Source organism: Saccostrea cucullata, unplaced genomic scaffold (genome assembly GCF_032062105.1).
Source record: "Saccostrea cucullata isolate Sc308-1 unplaced genomic scaffold, CSIRO_AGI_Scuc_v1 ctg8, whole genome shotgun sequence".
In the NCBI taxonomy this organism is placed as follows: Eukaryota; Metazoa; Mollusca; class Bivalvia; order Ostreida; family Ostreidae; genus Saccostrea; species Saccostrea cuccullata.
The window spans coordinates 482,775-510,673 of NW_026940997.1; the positions used below are offsets into that span (position 1 = coordinate 482,775).

Genomic DNA, 27,899 nt, shown 5'->3' on the forward strand with positions numbered 1-27,899 from the left:
ATGAGGATTCAAATTTCTCTTTTTCACCCTGGTTCTGATTTGGGGGTCGAAAACAACGTTTACAAAATGTCGGTTCGAAGAACCCTTAATCCTAAATGCCTTGCAAAGTAGTTTCAGACTAGTATTTTTGCTTAATCACCAGCGTTCACTGGTTTTCCAGGCACAAAAAAGAATAATTTAAAGAGAAATACATACGCTCGGACATTATATGTATTGTCTTAATTAACACGGCATAGTTTTTAAGCTGGGAACTTGGTCCATACTGACTGACGAGGAACCAAGAACATTATTACTAGTATTCCCCATGCGATAAGTTGTGTGGGGGATAATATTTTTGACCCGTCCGTCAGTCCAGGGCATTTTGGCACTTTTAAAACTTAGGTTTTTGGCCAATATCTTGAATATAGAAATAAACAGTTTGTCAGAACAACTCTTAAACAGTTGCGCAGAATTTCGCAGTTTGTATACGGTATATTGCCAGGATATTCCGGTGCCCTTTATTTTGCTGGGAATTTTTCCACTTTTCAACTTAGATTTTTGGCCATATCTGAATATTGAGATGAACGGTTTGTAAGCGTAACTCCTTTTAAACCGCATCCTTGCAATGTCAGGGACCCTGCGTCTAACGGCAATATGTTGACTCGGGACCCCTGGCATTGCGAGGATGCGTTAACACCGCTGTACAGAATTCCGTCAAACTCTGCAGATATTTAGGACTCAGTGTGCAGTTATGATATTGCTGGAAAATTTCGATTAAATTTGTAACGGACAGATATTTGAATGTCTTTGCATGTAAAATGTTTTTGGAGTCAAGGTCTTCAAATGGGTTTCAAGTGAGATGATATTTTGCAAGTAATGGCCCGGCCTTTTTGAATTACCGGTATACTGTGTATTTAATATTCACCATGCCATTCATTGTGTGTTGCATTGTCAAGTTTGGGGGATCTTGGGGTGTGTGAGCTTGCTCACTTTACTTTATTATACAGCTTGTATGATTATACCCTCCTCTTGAAAAGTGGGAGGGTGTATAGTAATCGGGAAGTCCATCCGCCCGTCTGTTATGTTTTAGGATACCCGTCTATTATCCGCACTCCTCTTATACCACTGAATTAGATGTAAAGAAACCTTCACAGAATCTTTATTACAAGAGACATTGTGAACCTCTTATTTTACTTTTTGATCCAACATATATTTTTGGTTTCCACAGTAAAACATTGACACTGCCATTCTTTCTATTACGTTGAAGGTGCCCATCTCTTGTCCACAACTCCTCCTATACCACTGAATAAAATCTAATGATACTTTCACAGATTCCTCGTTCTTTATTACATAAAGCCATTGTGCACCTCCTATTATAGTTTTTTACCCTGACACTTACGTATTTCGGGTCTCTCAGAGCAAACTAGAGGTACTAACAGAACTGCTAACTAAATGATTCTCCCGCCTCCCGTATAATTATAATGGCAAATACCATGCTTTGCTCTGGGAGACCTTAAATAAATAAAGCAAATACTAGTAAGTGCTTTGAAGTTGATATAGAAAGTATCTTGGTGTTTCTTTTAAAAACCTTAATGTAGTATTTGGAAAACAACAAACTGTTGGAATGTCAATGGGTACTTATTGTGCTCCTTAATTAGCCGATCTGCTTTTTTATTATATACCTTATGCGTATCACTCAATTTTACTGTATATTTAACGCAATCACGTGACGTCGTGATTCTACTTTCCGGATCACCACACTGTGGTTTTCTGAATCCATATCACCACTCTCTGAAACTGATGATGTAGTACGCAGAAATATGACGTTATTTTCCTCATTATTATGCTTTGTTTAATGGATTAATTTTATTCATACAATTGTTCTCTAAAGGTTTATTTTAATATATTTAGCCATTTATAAGGTGGTATATAATAAATTTATCATTTTAACAGTAACTTGATCCAAAGGGCTGTATCACGTCTCGTTGACAGGCGCGGATAATCAAATCAAACTCGACGCTTCGCGTCTCGTTTGATCTGATGATCCGTGCCTGTCAACTCGACGTGATACGACCCTTCGGATCAAGTTACTGTTATAATTATATATATTCCTATAAAACAAAATTTATTCAAAATATCTATATGAGAAGAAAACACTTACAGGGACCTTTAATCCAATCCCAATATTCTTTACATAAATTGGAGTATTCAAATTTTAGCGGAATCACTGGTTATTGAGTTATTAGCGTAGTCATGAATTAGCGCATCGTTTGCTGTGCCCAAGCTGCTAAAATATGAAGCCCACTTTTTAAAGTACACATACAGTATCAACAAACAGCAGTTACTTCCACTCATATGTCAACTCATATATCATTGCTTGAAATAAATGTTTCTTTGATGACACACCAAAGGACCAAAACTCTATTTAACTGCTTACAAGGAGTCAGTATTTCACACACACCTTCCAACATAAGCATTATATGGGAATATATGTGGAACTTGATCCATGGAAACTTCGATCATTTAATAAACATTGCACAATCTTAATAGGACTGGAATTCATCAATCAAATGAAAATTGAAAATCTGAAAAGTTTGCTAATACCTGCCTGTGTTTGTTTCACAGAATGCACAATACACTAGCATCACATTAAGAATAAAGTATTTAGAATGTTGTTTATGGCACTCTAAAAATTTTAATTATCACATTATTTCAATCTTTTCTCATAAACAGTTATAAGATATTTTTTCTTTACAGTTTAATGATATTAGCATGACAGATAATTTTAGGGCACACAAATACATATCGCATCCTATGTATATGTTTATATCCTGGAAAAAAGTTCAATCTGTCATCTAAAGTCTTTTTTGATATTATCAGATATCCAGACCTTGGAATAAGCAGGCTAATTGTCCTGCACTAGCTGCCTGAGACAGATATTTTGTCCTTCACCATATGCTGTCTCCTGTATTCCCACACTAAGATTGCGCCACTGACATGGACATTTAGGGAGCGTATCACTCCTTGTTGTGGAATCTCCACACAAACATCTAACTGGCTAATTAGGTCAGCCGGAATCCCCTCCTTCTCATTTCTAAACAGATGTCATAAAAAATTAATGTCATGAACATTCATGAACAGATTTATCAAATAAGATGGTAATTTGAATTTGAATGTGTGAATAAATAGATAATTCTAATTCTGGTAGACTGGCCTAGTTTTGTTATGACAAAGGGAATTCCGTGCAAAGGTAGCATCAGAATAAGGAAATATTGATAAAGTAATATGAAACTGGCAAACAAGGAGCAATCAAATCAGCAAGTATAAAAAATCAGCAATGATGCTGTAACATTTTTCTCTTGTACTGGAGGTCATATGAATGAATTGGGTGACCCAAAAAATGTTCATGGACAAACACAGAAGCTAACAGAAAGATGGATGTCGTGATCAATAGAGAATTGCACTCTGAGAGTAATTTAATAATTTAAAAAATGTTTTCTCCTGGAGAATTAAAATTTAACAAAGAAATAAAACTGTACAATACCCTAACAGGAGAAGCGTCTTGGCTGGGAACTTGAAGTCATTAAGTGAGACACTGTTAGCTGTTTGCTCCACCCCGACCAAGGTGTATCCCTGAGATTTCTTCTGTTGGAAATATTCTGGGAGATGGACAGAGAAAACCTACAACAAAACAGTTTGTTTGTTCAGACATTGAATAATTTTATCTGTGATGCTATGAAAAACAAAACGTACACTACTGGATGCTGTTTCTTTTTCACAAATACAACTCAAATGCTTAATGGTACTTGGATTTCACCATTTTCCATTGAACAACAATTTTGTTTTTTTTCCCTCAAACTGAGCATATAAATTTAAAAGATCAATAAACTCAAAATTTTATTAACTTTAGGACCCACTGAGTCCAAACAAAAAGTTGGCCAGATTAGCCAATCATTTGATATAATCAACTGAATTTCCTGCAAAGAACTTAAAAAGTTTACACTGTATTAGACAAGACTTCGGAATTCACAACATCTGTAATAGTCAAGTTTCACTGTAGTTATACAGTGCTACACTAACCTCTCTGATGGGAACCCATTTATGAGCTGAGACACTGAGAGTCTGAAACACCTTGTCCTCCACATACTTCAGCTTGTTCAAGACAAACTCGGACACTCCAAAAATTTCACTGGTTCTGCAAAGTCCTGTAAAATTTAAGAACAAACTTGTACAAATCTCAGAAATCACAGCTAGCTACTGCCATTATTATAGCTCTTTCATTACACACTAACCTCCCAGATTAGGCACCTTGTCAATCAGCGATGTCACCAGGATCAGTCCTTCAGAACTGTGACGACGTTTGGGATTTTCCATGTCTCCTCCAAACACATCGTCAGGATTCATTAGTTGCCATGGCATGATCTTTTTCTGGATATCTCCTGATGTTTCTTCAGATTCACTGTCATTTTGGACTTAGATTAAAATATAAATACACACTGTATTTCACAGTTTATGTAAAAATCTAGAATCTGATTGGTTGACACAAATAACAAAAAAAAAACCCCATATTTTTATCCCCTAATTGTCTTCATGGGTTATAGCCATGCATTACACAGCAATGCAAAAAATTAAGAAATTGGCATGAGTAATGTCCATGCACTAACAATTTATCATAGTTTTGAGCACAAGTTTATCAGCATTTGGAGATTGAATGCAGATATTTACTCCATCCCAAAATGTGTTGTGAAAGCAAATAAGGAAAGAAAAAGTGTACATATACATGTAGTAATACTGCAGAAGTACTTTTTTCCGCGTGGTATTAATTTACGCTTTGTACGCGGATACAATTTCTCCGCGGAAATTTGTCCCATCGTACTCAATATACGTGTAAGGAATATACTGAGAGTTCAAGAAATCCGCATAATTTTATACCCGCGGACTAAAGAGAAAAAGAGATTCCGCGGAATTATGACCCCGTGGAAAAAAGTATGTCTACAGTATTTTGTACATTCATTAGTGAATTTAATTCACATTTATCTACAGTGCTAATTATCAAGGGTATTAAATAAAATTGTGGGTAACAATTTCAATTGCTATTGTTGATGGATGCTTTGAGCGCCAAGGGTTGTTTTCTAGTGAGACTTTTTATAGTTGACCAGGATTCTGTACAAATATTCATCATACATGTTTGCCCAAAGATAAATATTTAAATATTGCTTTAGTCAATTTGACAGTTACATTAAGCAATATTTACTAACTTAAGGTACTCTTACAAAAAATATATCAACCAGAATGCATTTTGATTCTTAACTGCTTGACTGAAAACAAATATGTGCTGATCTACTTGTATGATTTCAAGTGTTCAGAGTCAGAGAAATATTTGACCAATCCTAACCTTTTAAGCACTGAGTCTTCTCCTCATACTTTTTAAAAGTAAAGTCTGGATTTTTTAAGGGTATGTAGGAGGTTTTTGGATACATATCAAAATAGTGGGGAGAAATCCACTCATCATCAAACAGCAAGCTCAGGCAAGGCATTGTGTGGAATAGAGTCTGAAAATAAAATGGTTTTATCAATGTGAGTAGGGTAATTTCCTCAAAATTATCATTCAAGCTTTTTGAGTTGAAAAAAAGGGCTATGGGACAACAACACTCATCTTGGTTAACTAGTTACCCTAGAGAGATTATTTTAAAATTCCTCTTTGGGGATCACATTTGCCGTCTTAGAAAAGTGCAAGATATTAGATTGTAATTAACTTTTGTGAAATTATATGTCTCACATGATGTAAGAAAGGGAAATAACACACTATTGTTCAGTATCAAAACCCATATGTAAAAGTAACAGGAGTAAATGGCTGTGTCTACATTCACATCATGTTACAGTCTTACCTCCACACTATAGTCTCTGTGGATGTCAAGGTGAGCCAGAAAATAGTCCTCCCGCAACTTCTTCACATTCTTTGATGTATTACTGTAAACAATTAAATAGAAAATACAAGTACATGTAGTACATGTACATGTAGCAGTAAATTGAAAGTCAGATAAAAATTATTGAAAAGCATGCTTGTTATGATCAGTCCTACTAACAAACAAGAGACCAAAGGGCCGCCTAAATAACTTCACCGTATTGTTCTTGAGAATGAAATTCTGATTCCAATTCTAATGCAGAGTTACATGTAAATTTCATCCAGACTAATTCATATAATATGAGCATGCAGAACATATCAATCAGCTCTGCAATAAAGCAAACCACTTTTAAAAGAACTCAACAATTCTGTTATATATTAAGAATGCTACAGTCTATGTAAAATTATTTAAACTTAAAAATTAACAAGAACAATCAGTGTTCATATGAAAAAATTCATAAATTTAAGACTTAAGCGATCCGTGGAGAAAAAGCGACATAGAATTTCATACTTGTCTTCAACAAGTTGGATAAAGCAGACTTCAATAATGCCATGTCGATTTATGACTCCCTGGAGATTCAGTTTCTTACACTGGCCCCATAGCAAAGACAAGACAGCCAGGGCATGGATCCGAGTTTGGAAGTGGTGGGCCAAACAGAGAGGCAAAATCTTAGATAAGGCAGTGTCATAAAACTTCTCCTGAAAACAAGGTACTTAGCTTAAGATTAAGGAAAACTTGTATAACCTGGTGAAAACAAAAAAAGAAGCTTTCATCGAGAGCATATTTCACTGATATAGTTTTTTAGAATATGGCAAGGAGTTCAATATGAAATGATGGCCAAGTAAATAAAAAATTCTACCTGAGATGCTGTGGTTTGCAGAAGTCCAATATGAGAAGTGATTAACATTAGTGAGGAGAGGCCTGGGGTACTCTTCTTCTGAATCTGGAATATTGTCATTTGTTGATAGTGAGAAAATATGATAATACAAACATGATTACCATAATGTTCAAATATTGAAATCATTAAATTTCTCCACAAAAGAATATGATGGCCACCTTCACATGTACACACTATACACATACAATGAATAGCAATTTCAAAATGCTTTCTTTCTTACAATCTGTATAGTTGTGTGGAGTGTAACTGTGAATTTGTAAATTTTTTTGTGCATTATGTACACCGGATGAAATGAAAAACAAAACATACCACAGCAAATGCTGACCACAAATTTGATACAAGGTTTGGAAATCGACTAATAAGCCGCATGCACGCCCACTCCTGGTAATGCCTTACAGATGGCTGCATCTCTACACTGAGAAAATCAATCAGCTGGGAAAATATAACCTCACTTTCTGTCTGAAATGAAAATATTTATACTAAGAATGAAATTTATTTTACGACATGTATAGGCCTATATATACTGTATATATCTGTTTACAGCAAAACTCGGTTATAAAGACGTCACTGGGACCTTTGAAATTACTTCGCTATATCTGTAATTCGTTATAACCGTTTATGAAATTCATTAAATTTATATAATGGGGGATCCACAATGACTTCACTATATCTGTAAATTCTAAACGAGTTTCACTGTATTCTCTATAAATAAACTTTACAATACAGTCAATCTTATCATCTTTTACTTCTTGCTGATTAATCAAAGAAGAAATACGAAGATGAAATTAAACGATGTCAATTTTTTTCCCAAACACCCGTAATAATTTGATGACTGACCTGTGAAATAAATGGTTCTAAGAGCAACACACACTGCATCAGTCTGTTTTTCTGACGATGTGGTAACGAGTTGCTATAAGTGTTCCCACTGGATATTGTCACCAAGTCCTGGTATTTCGTAAATATAGCTGACAAGAGGAGGTGTCCAAAGCTGTTATGGAGGGAGTTCTGAGGATCTAAATGACACAGGAATTCTACAAGTCTGACTTTCACCATCAGATTCTTGGGAAACCTAAAAGAAACCAAGGAGACCAGGAATGAAGACATAGCAATAAAAGTTTTAGTTACATATACCAGGTAGGCCCCCATCCCAATCTTGTGAAAATATTAATAAGAAGTATCAACTTTATTTCATTGTAGAAAATAATTGTGAAAAATGCATTCTAATATCAATTAAGAGCAATTTAATTCATAGTTTTAATCTTCATTTGATCATAATTTTATTAGAGAATATTTACTTCAACGTTTTTCCTGCTACTAAGTGATTAATATCCAAGTTCAGTTTTACCTTTGACCATTGACTAAATTACCTTAAATTTATTACATGATTGGGTTATCTACTCCTTGAGAAATTCAATTAACAAAATGTCAGCTATTTGATTTTAAAGCAAGTAAAAGTTTTTTTCATTCTGTTTCCTAATAGATCACAAGATATATACACAGAGATGTCAATTACCGGTATTAAAAATGCTTCTGATTAGAACACAAATTAATTACAAAAGGTTAGTTCACCCTTGTATTCTTACCAAGGTTGGAGTTCATTGCTGGTTAATTTGGATCCTAAAGATGATATGTAGCTGAACACATCAATCAACTGTCTACAATTCAGGAAAAAAAAAAACAAAACAATATTATGTACAGCAACAAAAGAACTGAAATCATGAAACTTTCTATATTGTATTGTAAAAGTTTAATAGTCTAAAATAAAATATTGCTTCACCAAATTCTGTTACCATTGCATATTGTTTTCAGTTCAGAATCTATCACTGGATGTAATGCTAAGCACCCCTACTAATGCATCAACCTTTTGTTTTTTGAAATTTTGATATTTAAACATAATATTCAACTGAAATTTTAAAATGCTCCCCCTGTTTCATCAACTTACTTATCCTGTTTTTTGTAGACAGGTCCAAACATACAGCATTGGACAAGGACTGGAAGGAAATTCTCCATTGGAACGGGGCAGTCTCTGATCAAACGATTTAACAACACATTTACTACCCCGCTTTTCTCTTCACCAGTCTCCATAAGGTCATCACTAATCTATTAAAGACCAACATCTTAGGTACAAAGAAATAAAAACTGGTCCATTTAAACTTTTTTTAAAAAATCCAACTTTTTCTTAAGTAACATACACATACTTATTTTCTTTGAATATCAAAGTGTTATTTTTTTTAAATAGTCTAAGTTCAAATAAGTACATTTCTTGCTTTAATGCATGTAACTCTTATTATTGTAAAATGACTTCAGTTAAATGAATTGAACTAACATGAAAATTCTAAATATTCAGTGAGAGCAGCATACGTTATAACCTTACTTTAGACAATTGTGTTTGTAAACACTGGCATGGCCTATAGCTCTGTTAGTGTTAATGTTTTATTGGGTGTGCTTATTACCTAACACAGCTCACATCAAGTAACTTTGGTGGTTGATTCTATTTTTTTCAATCTCTTTTCTGATTTTTACTGCTTATACATTTTTAATATTTTTTATAAATGCACAGATTTTAGGGATTTTTTTTAATTTTTAGATTTAAATCATGCTTTTATAATACATTAATATAAACTGAAATGCTCTTGCAACAGTCATGTTATTGTAGAGTTATGATATGAAATTAAAATCTGTGTCTAAGTCCCTTGAATAGTTTGTGTACTTGTAAGAGTTGATGTGTAACAGGAGAGTCCTTAGACTGTGTGGTCAGGGCTCTCTGGAAGGCCATTTCTGTGTAAGCCTCTAAGTACTGCCAGTAACTGGTCCCTTTTCCTTGACGTTCCTTTAGATAAGCCCATGTGATTCTAAGCACTTCTACTACTGTGTCTAGTTTTCCTTCATCTACCTTCTGAAAAACAGTAGGAGGTAATATAAGAAAATAACCTTTTTTCTTACATGCTTGCAATAATTGTGACAATAAATATTATTAGAACCTTCCTCAAATGCTAAGAGAAGATAACTTTACAATTGATTTATCACTTTATTTTCCTTACAACAATTCCATCTTCAGTAAAGAATGGTAACAAATATTCCGTCATTAGGTACTATTATTTTGCCAAAATTTTAGCACTATTTTGTTAAAAAATGTCAAAATTTAGAGGAATGTTGCAATTTATGAAATATCTAAAATTGATATTAATAGTAGAGAGAATAACAACGTACCATTGGCAAAAGGAGCTTGATACAACTGAAGATGATAATCGTGGCCTCCCCTGAACTGACTGCCAAGTATTCCAAACACTTCTCAATAGTGACAAAGGAGTTGCATGGATTGGAATTCTTTAAGAGGAAAAGGACAATTTGCCATTGGCTGGTCATGAAGTCTGATGCCATTCTTCCCCATTCTTTCTGGCTATTAATGACCAAGAATAATAAATATTAAATCAAATACCTCAGCATAAGTCAATATGGCTACAAAATTAATACTAAGAGTAAAAAAGAACTAAAAAGTAAATAAACTAATTTCATTTATCTCAGGCACTGACTAAATTTTAGGAATTTTAATTCAGCATGACCAACCTCTGAATTCTGCTTTGCATACTTAAGTAAAGTTTTACCTAATACAGGTATCAGAGTGGGGCTTTATAAATGTGGCTGGAATAAATGAGGCTGAAGACTGGACCTGTGTGAGTAAATGTCTTAGTAGCTTCTGATCCGTGACATGCTGGGCAATCGTTCCCAATATCATACTAGCTCCCAGCCGCTTAATCTGCTGTTCTACACTGTCCTGTCAAAGTTAAAAACCAGAATTAACATGTAGCTAAAAATATACCTCTTAAAAACAATTCAAAATAGAGGATACATTTTCATTTAATACCCTTTAATTTTATTATTAATCTTAGGGGACAACAAAATTCTGCAGTTTCTCCTTCATACCTGTTTCAAAGTGTGCAGAAAATGAAAACATCTCCCAGACAATTGTTTTGTTGCTTCTCCAACATTAGCATCAAATGACTTGCTCACAACCAATGACAGTGCATCACAGCAAAGGTTTACTGAAGGGAGATCACTCATCTTAAAAAAATATTAGTAAAAAAATATTCCAAAGCCAAGATACATGTAAATGTATTTTAAAACATTATAGACAGATTCTATACTCACTTGTTTCCATCCCTCTGTGAGCTGCTGCTGTATAAATAAGATTCCTGATACAGCTGCTGTGTTCATGAAAGACTTAATAAATTGGCTGACTTCATCTTCTGAAATTATACAGGACTTCCATGTAATAGAGAAAAAAATTGTTTAAAAAAGTAGTTTTAAGTGTTCTAGATAATGCCTGTATAAATTAAATGCACTAGTTTATTTACCAGTAATCTCATGGTACTGATCACCACTTCATCAAACAACAGATTTACTGAGGTAAGAGGGAATCGGACAAATCCTTAAAAATGGCTTACAGCAAAAATTGTTTATATTCAAGTGCCATGGATGGGAAATTTTGAGTCATTATGAACACATTTATTTCTGGAAAGTTCATAATACTGGTACATCTTAAAGCTTTAATTACTATTATAAAGAATGAAATCAATTTGCCATACCCATGAATTCTTTATAAGCATGTTTGCTGTAATTGACACGTTTTATTGAACATGTCTTTGAGGTCTTTACCTAATGAATCTCCAACTTCTGCCATAAGGCCCACCATTAGTTCCAGTGCTTTTTCCACCTTGACTGATGACATGTAGGGATGGGTAGGGAAATCATTGATGATCTTAGTCAGTGATTGTAGTGTGTGTGTTAGGGAATATGTCTCCTGTTCAGAGGAAGTCCTCAGTGGCAGGATGTCTGCATCCACAGACAACAGTATCAGACGACTCATCATCAAAATGTCTCCTTCATCTGTAACACTGTCTGTAATAAAATAATATATAGTTTATGCAAATTTCTTTTTTTAAATGTTTATTTATAAGTAACTGGAAAAAAATTGAGAACATGTAAAAAAATTTTGATAAAATTTCTTAAATTCCATTAGAAGTTTTCTCATTGTAGGTAAAAAGGTACTCAGTTGAATGTCTTGAAATACAAACCCTCTTTGATGGTCAGTAGCTTTACAGTTTGGTTTCTGATGCATGATTTGATGTCATCTGCAGTCCAATTCTTAAGTCCAAGATTTGTAATGGTCTTTAGCCAATCAGAAACCTCCTTCCAAAAACAAGTTCCTCTACACAGACTCTCACTTCTAGTGAACATGGTGAGGGTGAAGAAAAATTCAAGAGGCTGAACTTTTTCCTGGAAAATAAAATGATAAAAACATGAAATACTTATTTTCTTCCATTTGTACACATGACACTTTTTTAATTCAGATCTTTGAACTTTTGACAACGAATAAATTACAATGTTTATAAGATTCAGAAGAATCTTTCCACAGAAGCACAACATGGCCCCCCTAGTAAAACTGTCCCAGGTTCTTGTCTCACCAGTTACACCATTTCTGTAAAAAAAATTGAATTAAAAAAAAAAATCTTTATCATATAAGGCTTGATATATTAAAGTGTGCCCCAGAGAAGATAAAGTATTATCTAAGACTAATACTTTGGGACTTGGAATAAAAGTAAAATATGGAACACCTTGTTTGTTCAATCTGTACCATCTGTAAAAAGTTTCTGAACTGAATGGAGAAATAATATTACTTGAAATCTTGAAGTCCAGCTGAATCCAAGATAGGAGTAGCTGGAGTTTTTGACAGAGCCTCAAAAATCATTAATAAGGGCACTGGGCTCCAAGTGTTGTCTACAATTGTTGTCAGGATTCTCCTGAAGAAAGATGCTGAAAAAAGAGTCAAAGTGGGTAAAGCCACAATAAATAAATAATACTTATTGCTCTGGTTCATTTCTATCACATATACACAGCTCATTTAGATAATATAATTTCTATACAGTAAACTAACATTTATTTCATATCAAATGTAAACAAGTGTTCATCTTAAATCTTATCTATACAGTTAACAAGTTGAAAATGTGTAGAAATGTTTGCAGAAAAAATTCTTGGATTTTTTTTTCACAATTGCAATCTACATATTTTATCAGAAATCTAGACTTACTTTGTGCAGATGGATTGTCCAGGACTTGCCAACAGTTTTGGAAGAACCCTGCGAGTGCCTCACAACAAGTGAGACTGGATCCTGCTGGGGACCTCTCTTGTCTGACAAACAGTTTTGGCTCTTGTAGAGACAGCAAAAACTCTTCACATACATACTAAAAACAAAATGGTTTGTATGTTTATGTTGTATAGATATCTTGTCATTATATCACAAAAAGTCACTCCTAATCTTCTTATATTTGAGAAATTAGAAATGCTATTGTCTTTGAATTGGTCCAAGAAACAAATTAAACTTTTAGGTGCTCTATTGCTTTTCTTACAGCAGTGTTCAACCAATTCTTCAAATAACTTCAGTCATTAACAACTATTACCTTCTCCTGGCCTTGTTTCAGCATTGGACAAAACCGGAGGTCTAACTTTAGAAGTACATCCACAGTATACCTCACAATAAAGATATTCTCATGCATCAGAAGTCTCCTGAAAATGGCTGTAAGCCAGGATGAATGTAGAGACCCTTGACCTATGACAGAAACAATCAATTTTTTTTTTGTTTTTACTATTTATATTCATAGGTTTAATGGTGAAAAAAATTGTTAGAAAAGGAAAACTACTTAACATACCATTCTGATCAATCTGTGTTGCTTTTATGAGTTTAGATAATCTGGGAAGCACTGGTTTAATGATGTGAACCTGCAGGAGAGAACGTCAAATATCAATGAAAATATTGCCTAAAGTACTCTATGCATGTTTTACACTTATAAAATCATGCCATTAGTACATGAAAATAAAGGTATATAGAAAAACTCTCTTTTTCAAAATTCTTTTTCTAAGCAAAACAGTTTATCAATAGAAAATTTTAAATGATAAAAAATCCTCATCATGACACATCTCAATTCAATGATGTCTAATGGTAAGAACAGGAAACTGCAAGAAGACTACATAATATACAAAATATGTGAGAAATTTTATTTCATGAATGATGCTTCTAGTGATAATAAATTCCTCAAGTATTTTAAAGAAACTAAGTGCTTCAATTGCTTCTAACAACAGAATAACAATTCACATTAAACCTGCTCATCATTCAACAATAAAGATTACTAAACTAACCTGTTTTTCTTCCAAGGTTTCTAGAATTAGTATATAGTCCTCCCAGACCTCCATCAAATTGTCTTTTGGTTTCCAGTGGAACAAGGTTTCACTTTGAACACTAATGTTACAGGAATGACAGATGTCAGTCACCCTCTTCAACAGGTACATCGTTTGTTTCCGGGAGGAGGGTGATTTTCGACTTACTCCTTGCTGAATTATTCTCCAGAAGTCATCCTTACATTTCAGATCAAAAACTACAGTGTCATTCACCACAGGAAAGAAATGGCCGGCCATACCACAAAGTACAATGTATGGCTTTTCATTCCCTTCATCAAACTCTTTGCAAATTAATTCCCAAACAGCTGAAAGTTTATCAAAATTTTCACTGATACATATATTCATCATATTCTTTAGGAAATTTAATGCCAAGTTTATGAGTAAATTGTCCTGCATACACTTTATAGAATGAACAACACAGAAGTATGCCTTTAGGAGTTTGTTCTGTATAGAAGTTAAGAATTGGTTTACCCTATGTTTGGACATATGCTGTAAAACTGACACACAGCAATAAATGTCCATGGACTCTCCGTCCTCGGATATCCAATCAGCCCCCTGACTGTAAGATGTCAAAATCCGCAAACACTGGTCAATCAAATCAGTCACCCTGGTCTCCTCAGCCTTCAATAGACACGCCCCACAAAGGGAGCTAACTGATGTCAGCAGAGCTACATTCTCTACATTACTGTCATATGAGGGATGAATCTTAAACAGGAGTGGGAGGCACACCTCATCTAAAACTCTATGAATGCAATTAGTGTCCACATCTTGTTCTGTTGAGATGATGCCTTCCAGTAAATACAAGAGATCACAGAATTCTGGATCTATTTTGTTGTCTTTTTTCTTTTTAACCTGCTTCACCAACAGTTCTATGAGTTTAATAGAACTAATAGACTCTGCAGCTATGTCCTTCACTGTCAGGAAGTCCATTTTCATTTCATAATCTGTTCATATAAATGAAAAACTTTTTATTTAGTACATAGATTAAGGAAAATAAACATATTAGAATTTTAAGCTTGCATTAATCAGAATTTAAACAAAGAGAATTATATTATCTAGTTAATCTTGCATTTTTTGCCATGATTGTAATTTATATTTAATTTATGTGATTTCTGAGCAACGAAAAAGCAACAAAAATGATTATAATATGTTATCAGATTCCAACAATGTTATCAGAAATGATGAGCAGGTGAAGTTTGCTCATATGTAGGAAGTTCTATCATCTACAGACTAATGTGCAAGAAAAGAAGAAATTAGAATCGAAAACTGCACCCTGTTAGATTTTTTTTGTTCCACTTCTAAGGATTGATTCTATTCTTGAGATAGATCAGGGGGATTTTCCCCCCCAATATTTTTTTTAACAATTTGCACTCATTCAAAATGTTTAATTAGACACCTACCATAATCAATTTACTTTCTTTCAAATATGCAAGCAAATCAGGATGTCATGAGAATTGAACATTGTTTTACACAATAAATAAAAAAAAATTACGAGACAGTCAAATGAATCGATCCTCTAAGCTAGGCTGGGATGCCTTGCAATATATTATTCTAAAATCACTACCCCCTAAATTGCCACCAGTATTGACTGAGTATTAATTTGGAGTTCGATATCTTATGTGAAAACAGAGACAGAAATATTTGTGTCTCTGGTTAAAATTATAGTATTCACTATTTGGTTAAACATGTAAAACATGTTATAAAGTCTTGAAAGTTACTGTTAAATTTATCAGAGACTGTTTTGAACTTAGAAGTCAATTACTTGACAAATCTTGAAAAAAATTATGTAAACGTTATTATTTAATGATGTTCAGTGGGCCTTTGCCAATTACATGTATTGTAATTGTGTTTGTGCCAATAAAGTATTCAGCTGGTATTTGTATTTGTAACAAGAATAGATATGGGTTACCCCATATCCAAAGATATTCGACTGTTAGATTTAATATGTTTAACAGTGTTTATAATGACGTTAATAAAAAAAACTGCACTGTCTAATTATGGAACTGTTGTAAATTTCGTGATTCCATAGCATTACGGTCACCCAGTCTCCTAACAAACAGTACACATAGGCCTACATGTACCTGTGTCCGCAAGACCAATTTTAGCCTTGGTCTACACACGTGCAATGGAGCTGTCACACGCATCCAGCGAGCATCAAAGTGTCGGAAAAACACGTTTTGTTTTGCCGAGAAGTTACGGTGTCAGACAAAACTTTTCTTTTCTTAATTATAAATCATATAAATACGAATTCTGATTAATAAAAATTATACAATCCCTGTTGAATTTTATATAGTTTGTCCTAACATTTTCATCTGCAACAACTTGTGATTAAAATGGCCAGGTTGGGAAAATCAGGTCCGGGTCGGAAAATTCTAAACTGAAAACATGGAAAACCTTTTTTGTTTTGAAAATAACTGAAATATACTAATGTATTTGTCGCAGAAATCTTACTTACATTATTCAAGTTCTATATATAATGGTAAATGCTGAACTTCAACACGAACCCGAATCTCCAACCCAGTTCTCGTTTTGCCACACATACCCTACAGTTTACAAAGTGTACACACGAGCAGGCCAGGGATTGAAAATTCCGTCATTTAATAATACACATACACAGTATGATTAATTTTTTCTTTAAGAACAAATTGTATGATAATTAACGGGCTATAAACATGTACTTAATACAATTGTTGATATAGTATTATCAATTCATCGGTGAAAAGATATTAATCGAAGAATGACCTAATTATTCTCTGTTATCAAACATGTGCAAAAAAAAAAAAAAAAAGGTTTTTATTCACATAAAAAAAAAAAAAAGAAAAAAATGTGAGGAAGCGAGCGTAGGAATATTGAGGAGGGAAGCGAGCGTAGGAAAATGTACCCTGAAAGCACACTAAAAGATATTTTTTATTTGCATTTCGGGGGGAAAGTGACTTTCTAATGATATTTTGACGTTATTTTTGATTTCTTTAACGTATGACATACACAACTAAATACTCTTATCATGAACAATAATGTTGTATCTACTTATCATGATGGAATTATTTTGGTCAATATGTGTGAGCTGCCGCTGAATACAGTTATATATCTTGCAAAGATAGTATGCATTGATCGAATATATGAAAATCAGTTATTAAAACCAGATTGAGTACCGGGTAATTCTGATGACTAAAATCACAGACAATACGTAACAAACTTGTAGGGGTTTTTATAGAGAGTAATTAATTTGTGTTTACCTGATTATGACCAAGATAAGCAAATGTTTTGAGTAATCATTTTGCTCTCTTTAGCACAACAAATGCACGTGGAACAAATGAAGAATATATTTAATAAAACGAAAATACTCAAACTCTTGTTAATTTGAGAATAGTTAGCCTCATAGGGTATATAGAAAATAAAGTCAAATATACATTATATTATGTATAGATAGTAAATTGTGTTAGTTGTGCAAAAAAGTTATAAAAAGAAAGTAAAAACATTTTTCGTTTTGTAAATAGTGAAGACAACCGTAAAGTACTTCCTATTTCCGGTTAAAATGGTAAGAAGTTTTGACAACTTTTGTGAAATTTCCGTTAGGTTTTTTTTATCGTCCTCATATTTTCCTTCATTTTTTATGTTCTTAGAAATTATTACAGTATTGGTCTTTATAGCAATTTTCACTCCGATTAACCGATTAATTGCACATATTTTGTTGAAAGGGGGAGGGGCATTTCCTCGAATTTCCTCTGGCCTTTGATGGCATACAAGACAAATGTGTAGAATTCTGTGTTAATTGCTAAATATTTTACGTCGATATACAGGCCTTACTTTTCTTTGGAGTTTATCTCATGGACAGTTAATTCATTTTCGTTTAAAAATCCTGTAGAACCAGAAACTCTGATAATTTTCTAATTCAATGTTTTTAGATTTGCAGAAATCAATAAAATTCTCCTTTAATTCCATCGTAATTTTTTTTATTTACTTAGTTATATTCTGCTATTACCTGCAGATAGTGATTATGCTTCCCAACATAGTCAATACTTAGAAAATGCTCAAAGTTTAAGTAATTTTCAAATTGATACCATGCTACTGACAAATAAATTGATGTAACATGACAACCCTATTTCAGGCAACAATTCTTGAATTCTTTGATTTTTTAAATATGTTTTATTAAATATTAAAAAGTTATTAATATATGTATACATGTACATCTGTTGTAATTTTTTTTTTTTTTAGTTTATGTTATGTCTGTGTGGGGAAAAGTTCTAAAAATCTCTTTATTAATAAATTTGAACTAAGGAATCTCTAATATGTTTGTAATCTGAATTATTTACCCTTATGTTATTTATTAGGATAAGATTTGTTGAAATAAATTGAAAATGAAGTTTAATTATTTTATAATCAAGGCATTTTTGTTTCCTGCATAAGTTTTTTTTTCAGATTTACTAAAAAATACACAAGTACATGTACTTACATGTATTAGACATCATTTTTATTAAATATAGCTATATTTACAAGATAAAGATATATATAGATTTTATTTCCTGATTTGATTATTTTCACTTTAGGCACAAAATGTTCAGGTCTGTGATATACCAGCAGAGGTTGTTGACAGGTTGAAGAAATTCAGATTTAGAAAGGAGAAAAATGTTGCTGCCATAATGTGTGAGTAGACAGTCTGTTGTTATCAGGATTGTCCTTAAAACACAGGAGTCGAGGAATTTTCTCTGGCTATAAAGATGAAGTCCCCCAGTTATTTTGGTATTCCTCCTAAACTCCCCTCTTTAGGGGAGAGACATCCGATTCTCTTATAATTTTTAAATGCCCCCTTCTATTTCAATTCTTATGGACAACCCTGTGTTATTTTGAATTGTCATTCGAATTGCATAAGGTTCAAGGTTACAATTTGCATGGGATGTTTTATTTGTTGTTTACGAACTTGTTTGCCTCTTTTAAGAAACACTTAGTATATTCTATCATTGGTTATTTCCTTCAGGAAAAGTTTTAAGTCATATTCGAAGTATGGATCAATGTGGGTTATAAAGCATAATCTCTATGAATTTTGAATGTTAAAATTTACTAATGTCAGTGTACATGTTAAAATTGAATATTTATATGTTAGTTGATTTAAAGACTTATCAGTGTTTTTGTTTGTTTTGAACATATTTTATTGACAGTAGGTCAAAGAGATTGGACACAAGTTCCAAAAACTTTGATAGTCCTCTCTCACTTATCATTGAGCTATTTCCTAAGTTTTTACTGCATGTTGTGGGCTGTGGTCCATTTACTCTTAACAACAAAGCAAACACTTGTGTTAATTAAAAATTACATGTATTACTGTTATTTTTATTTCAGTGAAAGTTGACAAAAATAGTAAGAAAATTATCATTGAAGAAGAATATGAGGTAGGTGGTCACTCACAAGGTATCTCACACCAACTGCAGACATGTTTTTTGTCACTTCTTTCTAAATACAAATGTACTGATACCAGCATAAGTTTTCTCAACAATTTTTTTTTAGTAACTGCTTACTCCCTTACTTTCCGGATCACATACCCAAATACTGGAATGTTTTTTATTTATTACATGAAACTCTTAACATCCTTACTTGCATTTTGTGATATTTATATATAACATCTTCACAATTTCTATCTTCATCAGATATCAATGGATGTTCTCGATTTTTACACGATGAGATCACCTGTGGGTATCTGATGATTAATTTCTATTCAGTAAAAGATTCTTATAATGAGGTTCTAGAGGAGTAGAGAATTTTTCTTTTTTATATTAAGCATAGTCCTCTGAAATAGCAAAGTTTAAATTATAATATTTTAATATTGACTTTTCTGAATTGTGATTTTTTTGGATTGAAATTTGTCCATTTGTTTTTGTCGTTGTTGTTGAAATTTTTTATATATTTATCTACTTCTCTAGAACCAGTAGAGCAATTTCAACAAAAATTGACACAAAGCATTCTTGGATGAAGGGTATTCAAGTTTATTTGAAAGAAGAGGTGCCTTCACTCTCTATAAAGGGAGATAATTATGAATGAAAGAAAATTTATGTCATCTTTCAAAAATCTGATGGAAAAAGTTGAAACCTAAGTGAAAGTTTCATTACATATTATAAATTTAAGTTCAAATCATGACCTCTTGGGTAGGATGGGACCACAAAGGGGATCAACGTCTTATTAGGAATATGTAGGAAATGTCTTTAAAAATTGTATTCCTAAAAAAAAACAACAAAGAAATGATTAGTCCTCATAATATAGAAGTATTCTCATTTAAAATAAATGCAAATTTGTACAAATCATGACCTGAGGGGATAGGATGGCACCACAACATATCAAGGTCATGGAGGAGGAGGGCTGGGTGGGTCCAAATCAGGGGAACAAAGTTAACAAAGTTATTCATTGAAATAGTACTTAATTATTCATGTAATAAATACAGTAGCATTTCTAGGTATTGTTGTATATACAATTTTGTGTAAATCATTTGAATTTCTGCAGGATTGTAATGTAGATGACCTGCAACCAGAGTTACCAATTTCCCAGCCTAGATACATTGTAATCAGCTATGTTAGACATCATGATGATGGTAGGGTGTCTTATCCGCTCTGCTTTGTCTTCAGTAGTCCTTCAGGTCAGTATACTAGTAGTTCTGTTGCTATGGTGATGATCATGTGGCATCACAAATGTTAATTGCTAAAATTACAATGTATAAACTCAATCCCAATGCTGTAAACATGAATGATATTTTTATGAGATAAACTTTCATCACTTCCATGTAGCAAAGCCCTGTTGGGGTTATTTTTAATGAGAGGGGGGCTTGATAAAGATATTTCACACTGTTAGCTTAGACTGGATAACATGGCATCATAAATAAAGGAAGGATAAAGGCCCTCAGAGGTAGAATTTTGGTACATAACACCAGTGTCTGAAATAAGTGTGAGCTGACTGCCTGAGACGCCTACATTTTGTCTCAGGCAATCAGATAAGCATGTATTGATGCCCGGCTGGACGTGTAAATATTACTGATTGCAAAGTGTAACAAGCAAACGGGTAGAATTCATCATGCAGTAACAAGCAAATGGGTAGAATTCATCATGCAGTAACAAGCAAACAGGTAGAATTCATCATGCAGTAACAAGCAAACGGGTAGAATTCATCATGCAGCCTATAGGTCTGGGATCAAATATATATAGTGAGCTGGCCCCATTCACATTGTAATGTTCTATGTAATCCGGAATTATGTTCATGATTGGTTCCAATGTATAGAATATATATAACGGAAGTAGTAATAAAATATGACAGAACCCGGCATGGTCACGGTGTGTTGTCGCATTATCCCTTAACATCATACACTGAGAACATAACAATTGGTGACGAGTAAAGTAAACGGACCCAGAATTTATGATGGATCAACTGTCAATACCGATTTTCCCGGCATTCGATGCAGAAGTGGATAAGTCAACAGTAGGCCCAAGATGGGACAGGTGGGTCGGACGTTTAGAGAATTTATTTGTGGCATTAAAATTAGTAAACCCTATTGTACCGGAAGGTGAGGAGCCTAACGAAGCTTTGATAAAGAGTGTAGATGATCATAAACGAGCGTTGTTACTGCACTACGTAGGTGAACAAACTTTTGACATTTATGAGGCTCAAAAGGGGGAAAACGAAACTACATATACAGCAACGAAGAAAGTTCTCACTGATTATTTCAGGCCGCGGAAAAACACACAAATGGAGATATACACATTGCAAACAAAAGGAGGGACAAACTTTGGATGAGTACCTCACTGAGTTGCGGAAACTCGCCAAACACTGTGAGTTTGCAAACATTGACAAGGAAATTCTGTCTCAAATAATCCAGTCATGCAGGTCCAACCAACTCAGGAGAAGAGCTTTGAGAGAACCTGATAAGGGATTAGAGGACATAATTCAATTAGGGCGCTCACTAGAATTATCGGATTCTCAGGCTCAAGCTATGGAGCGTCATGTGGATCAGACTGTAAATAAGTTACATGTTCGTAGTTCTCGACCGAGTAGTGGTGCGTCGCGAGGAGGTAAGCGTTATCAGTCAAGGAGGAAACCTGACAAACATTGTTGGAAATGTGGAGGAGTGTTTCCACATAAGGGAGACAAACCATGCCCAGCTCATAACCAAAAGTGTCACAAGTGCCAGAAAATGGGACATTTCAAGTTTGTGTGCAGGAGTAAAAAGGATACTAAAGTCAGGACGAAAGAGAAAGTACAGTTCATGAAACAGCACAAACACTCTTCATCTGAAAGTGACAGTGATGATTACTGTTATGGAATCAAAATAATGAAATCGGGTGTAAACCGTGTGAAAGGCCCATATGCTGGAGTATCCATAAACAAACACAAGCTCAAGTTACTGGTGGATAGTGGTTCATCTGTAAACATACTAGACGAAGCTGATTATGTTAAAGTAGGAAGTCCCAAGCTTCGGAGAAGGAAGGAACATTGTGAACTTGTACCTTATGGAGGTGGCAAAATACCAGTTCTAGGGACTTGTGATTTGACATTAGAAACAGAGAAGAGCTATGATATTGTGAGGTTCTATGTGGTGAAAGGTGTAAATGGATCCTTGTTGGGCTACCCCACTGCTGATAGCCTACAAATCATCAAACTGGTGAACAATGTAAATGACATCAAGAAGAAAGTGGAAGATGACTTTCCTCAGTTATTTCAAGGCATTGGGAAATTAAGGAATCATCAAGTGAAGATTCACATTGACACGACTGTCAAACCAGTGGCACAGAAGAGGAGAAAGACTCCATTTCATTTGAGGGATAAAGTTGAAAAGGAGATAAATGAACTGTTAAAATTAGACATTATAGAGAAAGTCGAAGGAGAGCCTACACCGTGGGTGTCCCCTATTGTGACCCCACCAAAGAAGGATGGAAAAGAAATCAGGCTTTGGGTTGACATGCGCCAACCAAATAAAGCCATAAAGCGTGAGAGGCATACCATGCCTACCATAGAGGAGCTCGTATTAGACTTAAATGGATCCAAAGTTTTTAGTAAACTTGACTTGCGTAGTGGATACCATCAGTTGGAACTTCATCCAGATTCCAGATATATTACTACCTTTAATACACACATGGGTATATTCCGCTACAAGAGATTGAATTTTGGTGTGTCATCTGCGTCGGAAATCTTTCACGAAACCATACGCCAAGTTGTTCAAGATATTTCAGGAGTGCGGAATATTTCAGATGACATAGTGGTTTTCGGAGCGAGCCAGGAACAACATGATATAGCTCTACGACAAGTACTGAAACGACTCTGTGAAAAAGGATTGACTCTTAATTACAAAAAATGCGTCTTCAGAACGGATCAGATATCATTCTTTTGAGTGATCTTTGGAACAAAAGGGATTTCACCAGATCCTCAGAAGGTGACAGCAGTACGTGAATTCAGTAGACCGGAGAATGTGAAGGACCTAAGAAGTTTCTTAGGCTTAACAAACTTTTGTTCTCGCTTTATTAAGGACTATGCCAAGATATGCAGACCTCTTCGGCAATTGACACACAAGGACCAAACCTGGACCTGGAGCGAAGAGTGCGAGGAATCATTCATAACACTGAAGGAAAGGTTGTGTAGTGAGACGGTTATTTCCTACTATGATCCTTGCAAAGCGGTGACAGTGCAAGTGGACGCCAGCCCAATAAGACTTGGTGCGATACTACTACAGGAGGATAAAGTTGTGAGTTATGCGAGCCGTGCCCTTACACCAGTAGAGTCCAGATACAGTCAAACAGAACGAGAAGCGTTAAGTGTTGTGTGGGCGTGTGAACATTATGATTTATATCTCAGGGGATTATCACACTTCACAATCATAACAGATCATAAACCCCTGGAAACAATTTGGAATAAACCTCAACCACCCTTGCGAATTGAAAGATGGGGACTACGCCTTCAGCCCTACTGTTGTACGATTAAATACCAACCTGGAAGTGAAAATATTGCCGACTACATTTCCAGGCATCCAGTCGGAGAATCTAAGAAATCACTGGAAGAAAACTGGGCTGAAAAATATGTCAACTTCATCGCAAAAGAATCGTTACCACAAGCTATTGACTTAGATGAAGTACGAGAAGCCACTCATAAATGCAATACCTTACAGAAAGCAATCTATTATACAAGATGTGGAAAGTGGTACGAGATGAAGACTGAGGTATTGGAAGATGCTGACGTGTGTGAATTGACAGCAATCAAGGCTGTTCGGGATGAACTTACTGTACATTCTGACAATATTTTACTTCGGAACCACCGCATTGTGCTACCCAAGAGTCTCAGACAGAGAGCTGTTGCTCTGGCGCATGAAGGTCATCAGGGTATAGCCAAAACAAAATCATTCTTACGTTCTAAAGTTTGGTTTCCTGATATGGACAGAGCTATCGAGGAAGCAGTTAGGAACTGTGCATCATGTCAAGCTCTAACTCCAGAAACCCGTTCTATGGAACCTTACAAGATGTCAGAACTACCTTACTCACCATGGGAAAACATCAGTATAGACTTTTGTGGACCTCTACCCTCGGGTGACTACCTCTTTGTCATGGTAGATGAATATTCCCGTTATCCTATTGTAGAGATAGTGAAGTCAGTATCTGCACGCTCAACGATTCCTGTACTTGACAAAGTAATCAGTACTTTTGGATTACCAAAAACTGTAAAGAGCGATAACGGCAGCCCTTTTCAGTCACATGAATTTAAGCAGTTTGCAGAGAACATGGGTTTTGTACATCGCCGAATTACTCCAAGGTGGCCCCGAGCTAACGCTCAAGCCGAGAGCTTTAATAAACCTCTTATGAAGGCGATACGCTCTGCTCACATCAATCAGCTGAATTGGAAACAGGAGATGTATAGATTTCTACGGCAGTATCGAGCAACACCACATACCTCGACAGGTCAAACCCCGTACAGATTACTTTTCAATCGAGAACCAAAAACTAAATTACCGCAAATTTCAGAAAAGACACAGGAACCAGTACTTGATGAGATGGTGAGGACACGGGACAGTGAAGCGAAACGCGTTATGAAGTATTATGGTGACCAGAGGAATCGTAGCAGAAATTCGGAAATAAAAGTGGGAGATTCTGTTTTGATGAAGAAGGAAATTCGTGGAGACAAGCTACAATCTACATACGAGCCACAGCCAAGAACAGTGTTAGAAAAGAAAGGATGTATGGTAACAACTGATAATGGTGTTACGCGTAACGTGTCGAAATTCAAGAAAATAAGTGACTCTGTTCGTAGCAGTCTTGAGGACAAAGCAATGGTCAGGATTCCAGAGGAGGATATTCGCTGGCCGAGTCCAGTTTCCATTTGTCCAGAGGTGTCCGAGTCAGATGAACAACCCAATTCTACAAGTGCGACTTTAAAGGAAAAAACTCCAGTTGTGCGCCGAAGTGGCCGAGAAAGGAAACAACCAATTAAACTGAAAGATTTTGTGTTGAAGTGAGTTAGGTATGACCTACAGTGATTGGGGCATAATAATCCCCAGTAGGTTCATAGAGCTACATAAGTTCTCAATATTGTATCATGTTATATTTTGTTGATTGAATATGTCAAGTAACATTTTATGTTTTAATGGCAATCTGACTTTAAATGAAAACCTGGGTAATCTGTGTCTGCAAATCTTCTTCTTGGATCTCTTGTGTATTCTTGATCTGTTCTACACATTGACAATTTATAATCTATATTTATTTGCTGGAAATTCTTTAAACTTTTATTTAATTTTGTTAATACCAATTTCAAAAAGAGAGGAATGTAATGTTCTATGTAATCCGGAATTATGTTCATGTTTGGTTCCAATGTATAGAATATATATATAACGGAAGTAGTAATAAAAATATGACAGAACCCGGCATGGTCATGGTGTGTTGTCGCATTACCCTTTAACATCATCCACTGAGAACATAACACACATTATAATGCTTAATGCTAAAATGAACTTATCAATGACAATTATTTTTTTCGGGCTAGTACATTTTTGGCAGGGCTGACAAGTTTCATTAGCAATCAGCCCTGCATGTCTAGCTAATTTTACAGTGAGTTTCAAACACTGATTACACACCTTAGGGGTTAATATAAGGATTATAATTCCATATTTAGGATAAAGCCAATTATGATTATATGTATTTCTTACAGGCTGTCCCCCTGAACAACAGATGATGTATGCAGGGAGTGTTCTCAGTTTAATTCAAACCCTGGGTCTCACAAAGGTAGGCAGATTCGGACAAGCTTAATGTGCTTGTAACTAATGCATGGAAGCTTGTTTCGTGCTGAGTGGTATATCTCAAAGTATAGTTTTAAAAATAGCAGGGCTTTGATGATTGCTATACTTCAGAAAAATGAGAGAGTAAAAAATAGTAAAATTAAAAGTAAAAGCATGCATAAAATATTATTTAAAAAGAATGATAAAGTTAATCTGACAGTAAAAAGTTTGACAATTGTCAGCACTTTGTCCATTTTGTTCACATTTTCACATTGTCAAAGCTGTTTTGAACTTTTTCAGTAGACAGTGACATTATTTTATTCTGCAAAACTGAAATAAAATACATGACTGATACTTTCATAAAAGTTTTTATACGTGTATTACATATATATCATTTTATTGACAGACATTTGATGTAAGGAATCCAGAGGAATTCTCAGAAGAATGGCTACTGGAACAGTTAGGCAAGGTGTAACGGATCTCAAAGAGACGTAATAATGGACCAACAACTCAGCAATATGGCTCACTCGTTCATCCAACATGAACCGATATTATACAAAAAGAACCTCCTCTTAAAGTTATAAACCCTTAAGAAAGTTGAGCCAATAACTCGCAAATCAATCAAGGCAACTTACAAAGGGACCATATTTTTTCTTTGTTGCCAACTGATATTTTATTCTTAGTCCTTTTAAAGCTTTGTTTTGTTTCATATCTAACAAATGCTTTTAGATATACATGTATCTATCCATATTTGTATAAAAATTTGTTGAAACTTAGAGTGTATTGTTTATATTGTTCACTTTTAATGTTGCCAGATTTAAAGAAATCTTATACAGTGGAGCCTCATTTATCCGGACACTTTGGTTCCCAATTGGTTCACTTTGGTTCCCAATCAATTTTTCCGGATATGTGCATCTTCGCTAGCCAAGGGTTTCTGATACGCTTCTCTCCTCATAAACCCTTGGCCTACGGTGAAATCAAAAGACGGGATTGTTTTCCGTCACGTGATCTCGAGTCTATCAGGTACGCACAGATTGCATCATCGCCAGAAATAAAGACACGTGTTAAAAAAAATTAAATCAAAGTTTTTCAAGAATAATTAAGAAGCAATAATTGAGTTACGTTTATTCATTATTTATAGAACAAATCTGAAGCTTCAATATAGATTCTTAATCACATATTTAGAAGATATTGGATGACACCATGGCTATTCATAGAATTGAATGTTATCTTACGGATCGTTGTTTTCTTGCGTTTTTCATTTCCGAGATTAAAGAGTGAAGATGTATCCCGAACGCAAATATCGTCATTTACAAAAAACAATTGCTGATTGGTCGACCTGGGTGTACTGAAATCCAATCAGAACTCTGGTAAAAAATCCTGATCTCTATGAACACCGTAGGCCAAGGGTTTATGAGGAGAGTAGCGTATCAGAAACCCTTGGCTAGCGAAGATGGGATATGTGAAGCGTCCGGATATCTGAATTACCTGTTAAATAAGACAAAATAACTTTTAAAAATTCTTTTCTGATGAAAAATCGTCCGGAAACTGAAGCATCCGGATATCTGAAGGTCCACTGTATATTCTTTAAACATGGTAATGTGCGTAAATCCTTTGATCTGCATTTTTACATTCAGTGATAATTTTCCTGTGCACATCT

General features: G+C 34.6%; 2 protein-coding genes across 2 annotated transcripts; one reads left to right on the forward strand and one right to left on the reverse strand.

Moving 5' to 3' along the window:
- Window positions 1-2,640: 2,640 nt before the first annotated feature.
- Window positions 2,641-17,327, reverse strand: LOC134256884 (probable methyltransferase TARBP1). The gene is made up of 26 exons (XM_062739561.1): window positions 17,253-17,327; window positions 13,978-14,960; window positions 13,491-13,560; window positions 13,242-13,390; window positions 12,872-13,025; window positions 12,462-12,597; window positions 12,166-12,262; window positions 11,859-12,060; window positions 11,440-11,682; window positions 10,933-11,030; window positions 10,708-10,845; window positions 10,389-10,558; window positions 9,994-10,183; window positions 9,494-9,679; window positions 8,726-8,883; window positions 8,367-8,438; window positions 7,621-7,852; window positions 7,093-7,242; window positions 6,745-6,828; window positions 6,396-6,583; window positions 5,868-5,949; window positions 5,375-5,531; window positions 4,272-4,451; window positions 4,060-4,184; window positions 3,524-3,660; window positions 2,641-3,073 (listed from the first exon to the last, which is right to left on the reverse strand). The coding sequence occupies exons 2-26, from the start codon at window positions 14,950-14,952 to the stop codon at window positions 2,899-2,901; spliced, it is 4,548 nt and encodes a 1,515-aa protein (XP_062595545.1). The 5' UTR covers window positions 14,953-14,960; window positions 17,253-17,327; the 3' UTR covers window positions 2,641-2,898.
- Window positions 17,328-17,512: 185 nt separating this feature from the next.
- Window positions 17,513-27,015, forward strand: LOC134256863 (glia maturation factor beta-like). Its single transcript, XM_062739538.1, has 6 exons — window positions 17,513-17,554; window positions 18,564-18,660; window positions 19,351-19,400; window positions 20,503-20,635; window positions 26,173-26,246; window positions 26,646-27,015. Exons 1-6 carry the CDS (start codon window positions 17,552-17,554, stop codon window positions 26,712-26,714), a joined length of 426 nt encoding a protein of 141 aa, XP_062595522.1. The 5' UTR covers window positions 17,513-17,551; the 3' UTR covers window positions 26,715-27,015.
- Window positions 27,016-27,899: the final 884 nt, after the last annotated feature.

Excerpts from the sequence above, each read along its gene's own strand:
- LOC134256884 (XM_062739561.1), bottom strand. The coding sequence starts at position 14,952 with ATGAAAATGGACTTCCTGACAGTGAAGGACATAGCTGCAGAGTCTATT. Across the intron at positions 10,559-10,707 it reads TTCTGCACACTTTGAAACAG|GACAGTGTAGAACAGCAGAT; the intron begins GTATGAAGGAGA and ends TAACTTTGACAG. Across the intron at positions 3,661-4,059 it reads AATGGGTTCCCATCAGAGAG|GTTTTCTCTGTCCATCTCCC; the intron begins GTTAGTGTAGCA and ends GTTTTGTTGTAG.
- LOC134256863 (XM_062739538.1), top strand. Across the intron at positions 18,661-19,350 it reads AAATGTTGCTGCCATAATGT|TGAAAGTTGACAAAAATAGT; the intron begins GTGAGTAGACAG and ends TTTTTATTTCAG. Across the intron at positions 20,636-26,172 it reads TGTCTTCAGTAGTCCTTCAG|GCTGTCCCCCTGAACAACAG; the intron begins GTCAGTATACTA and ends TATTTCTTACAG.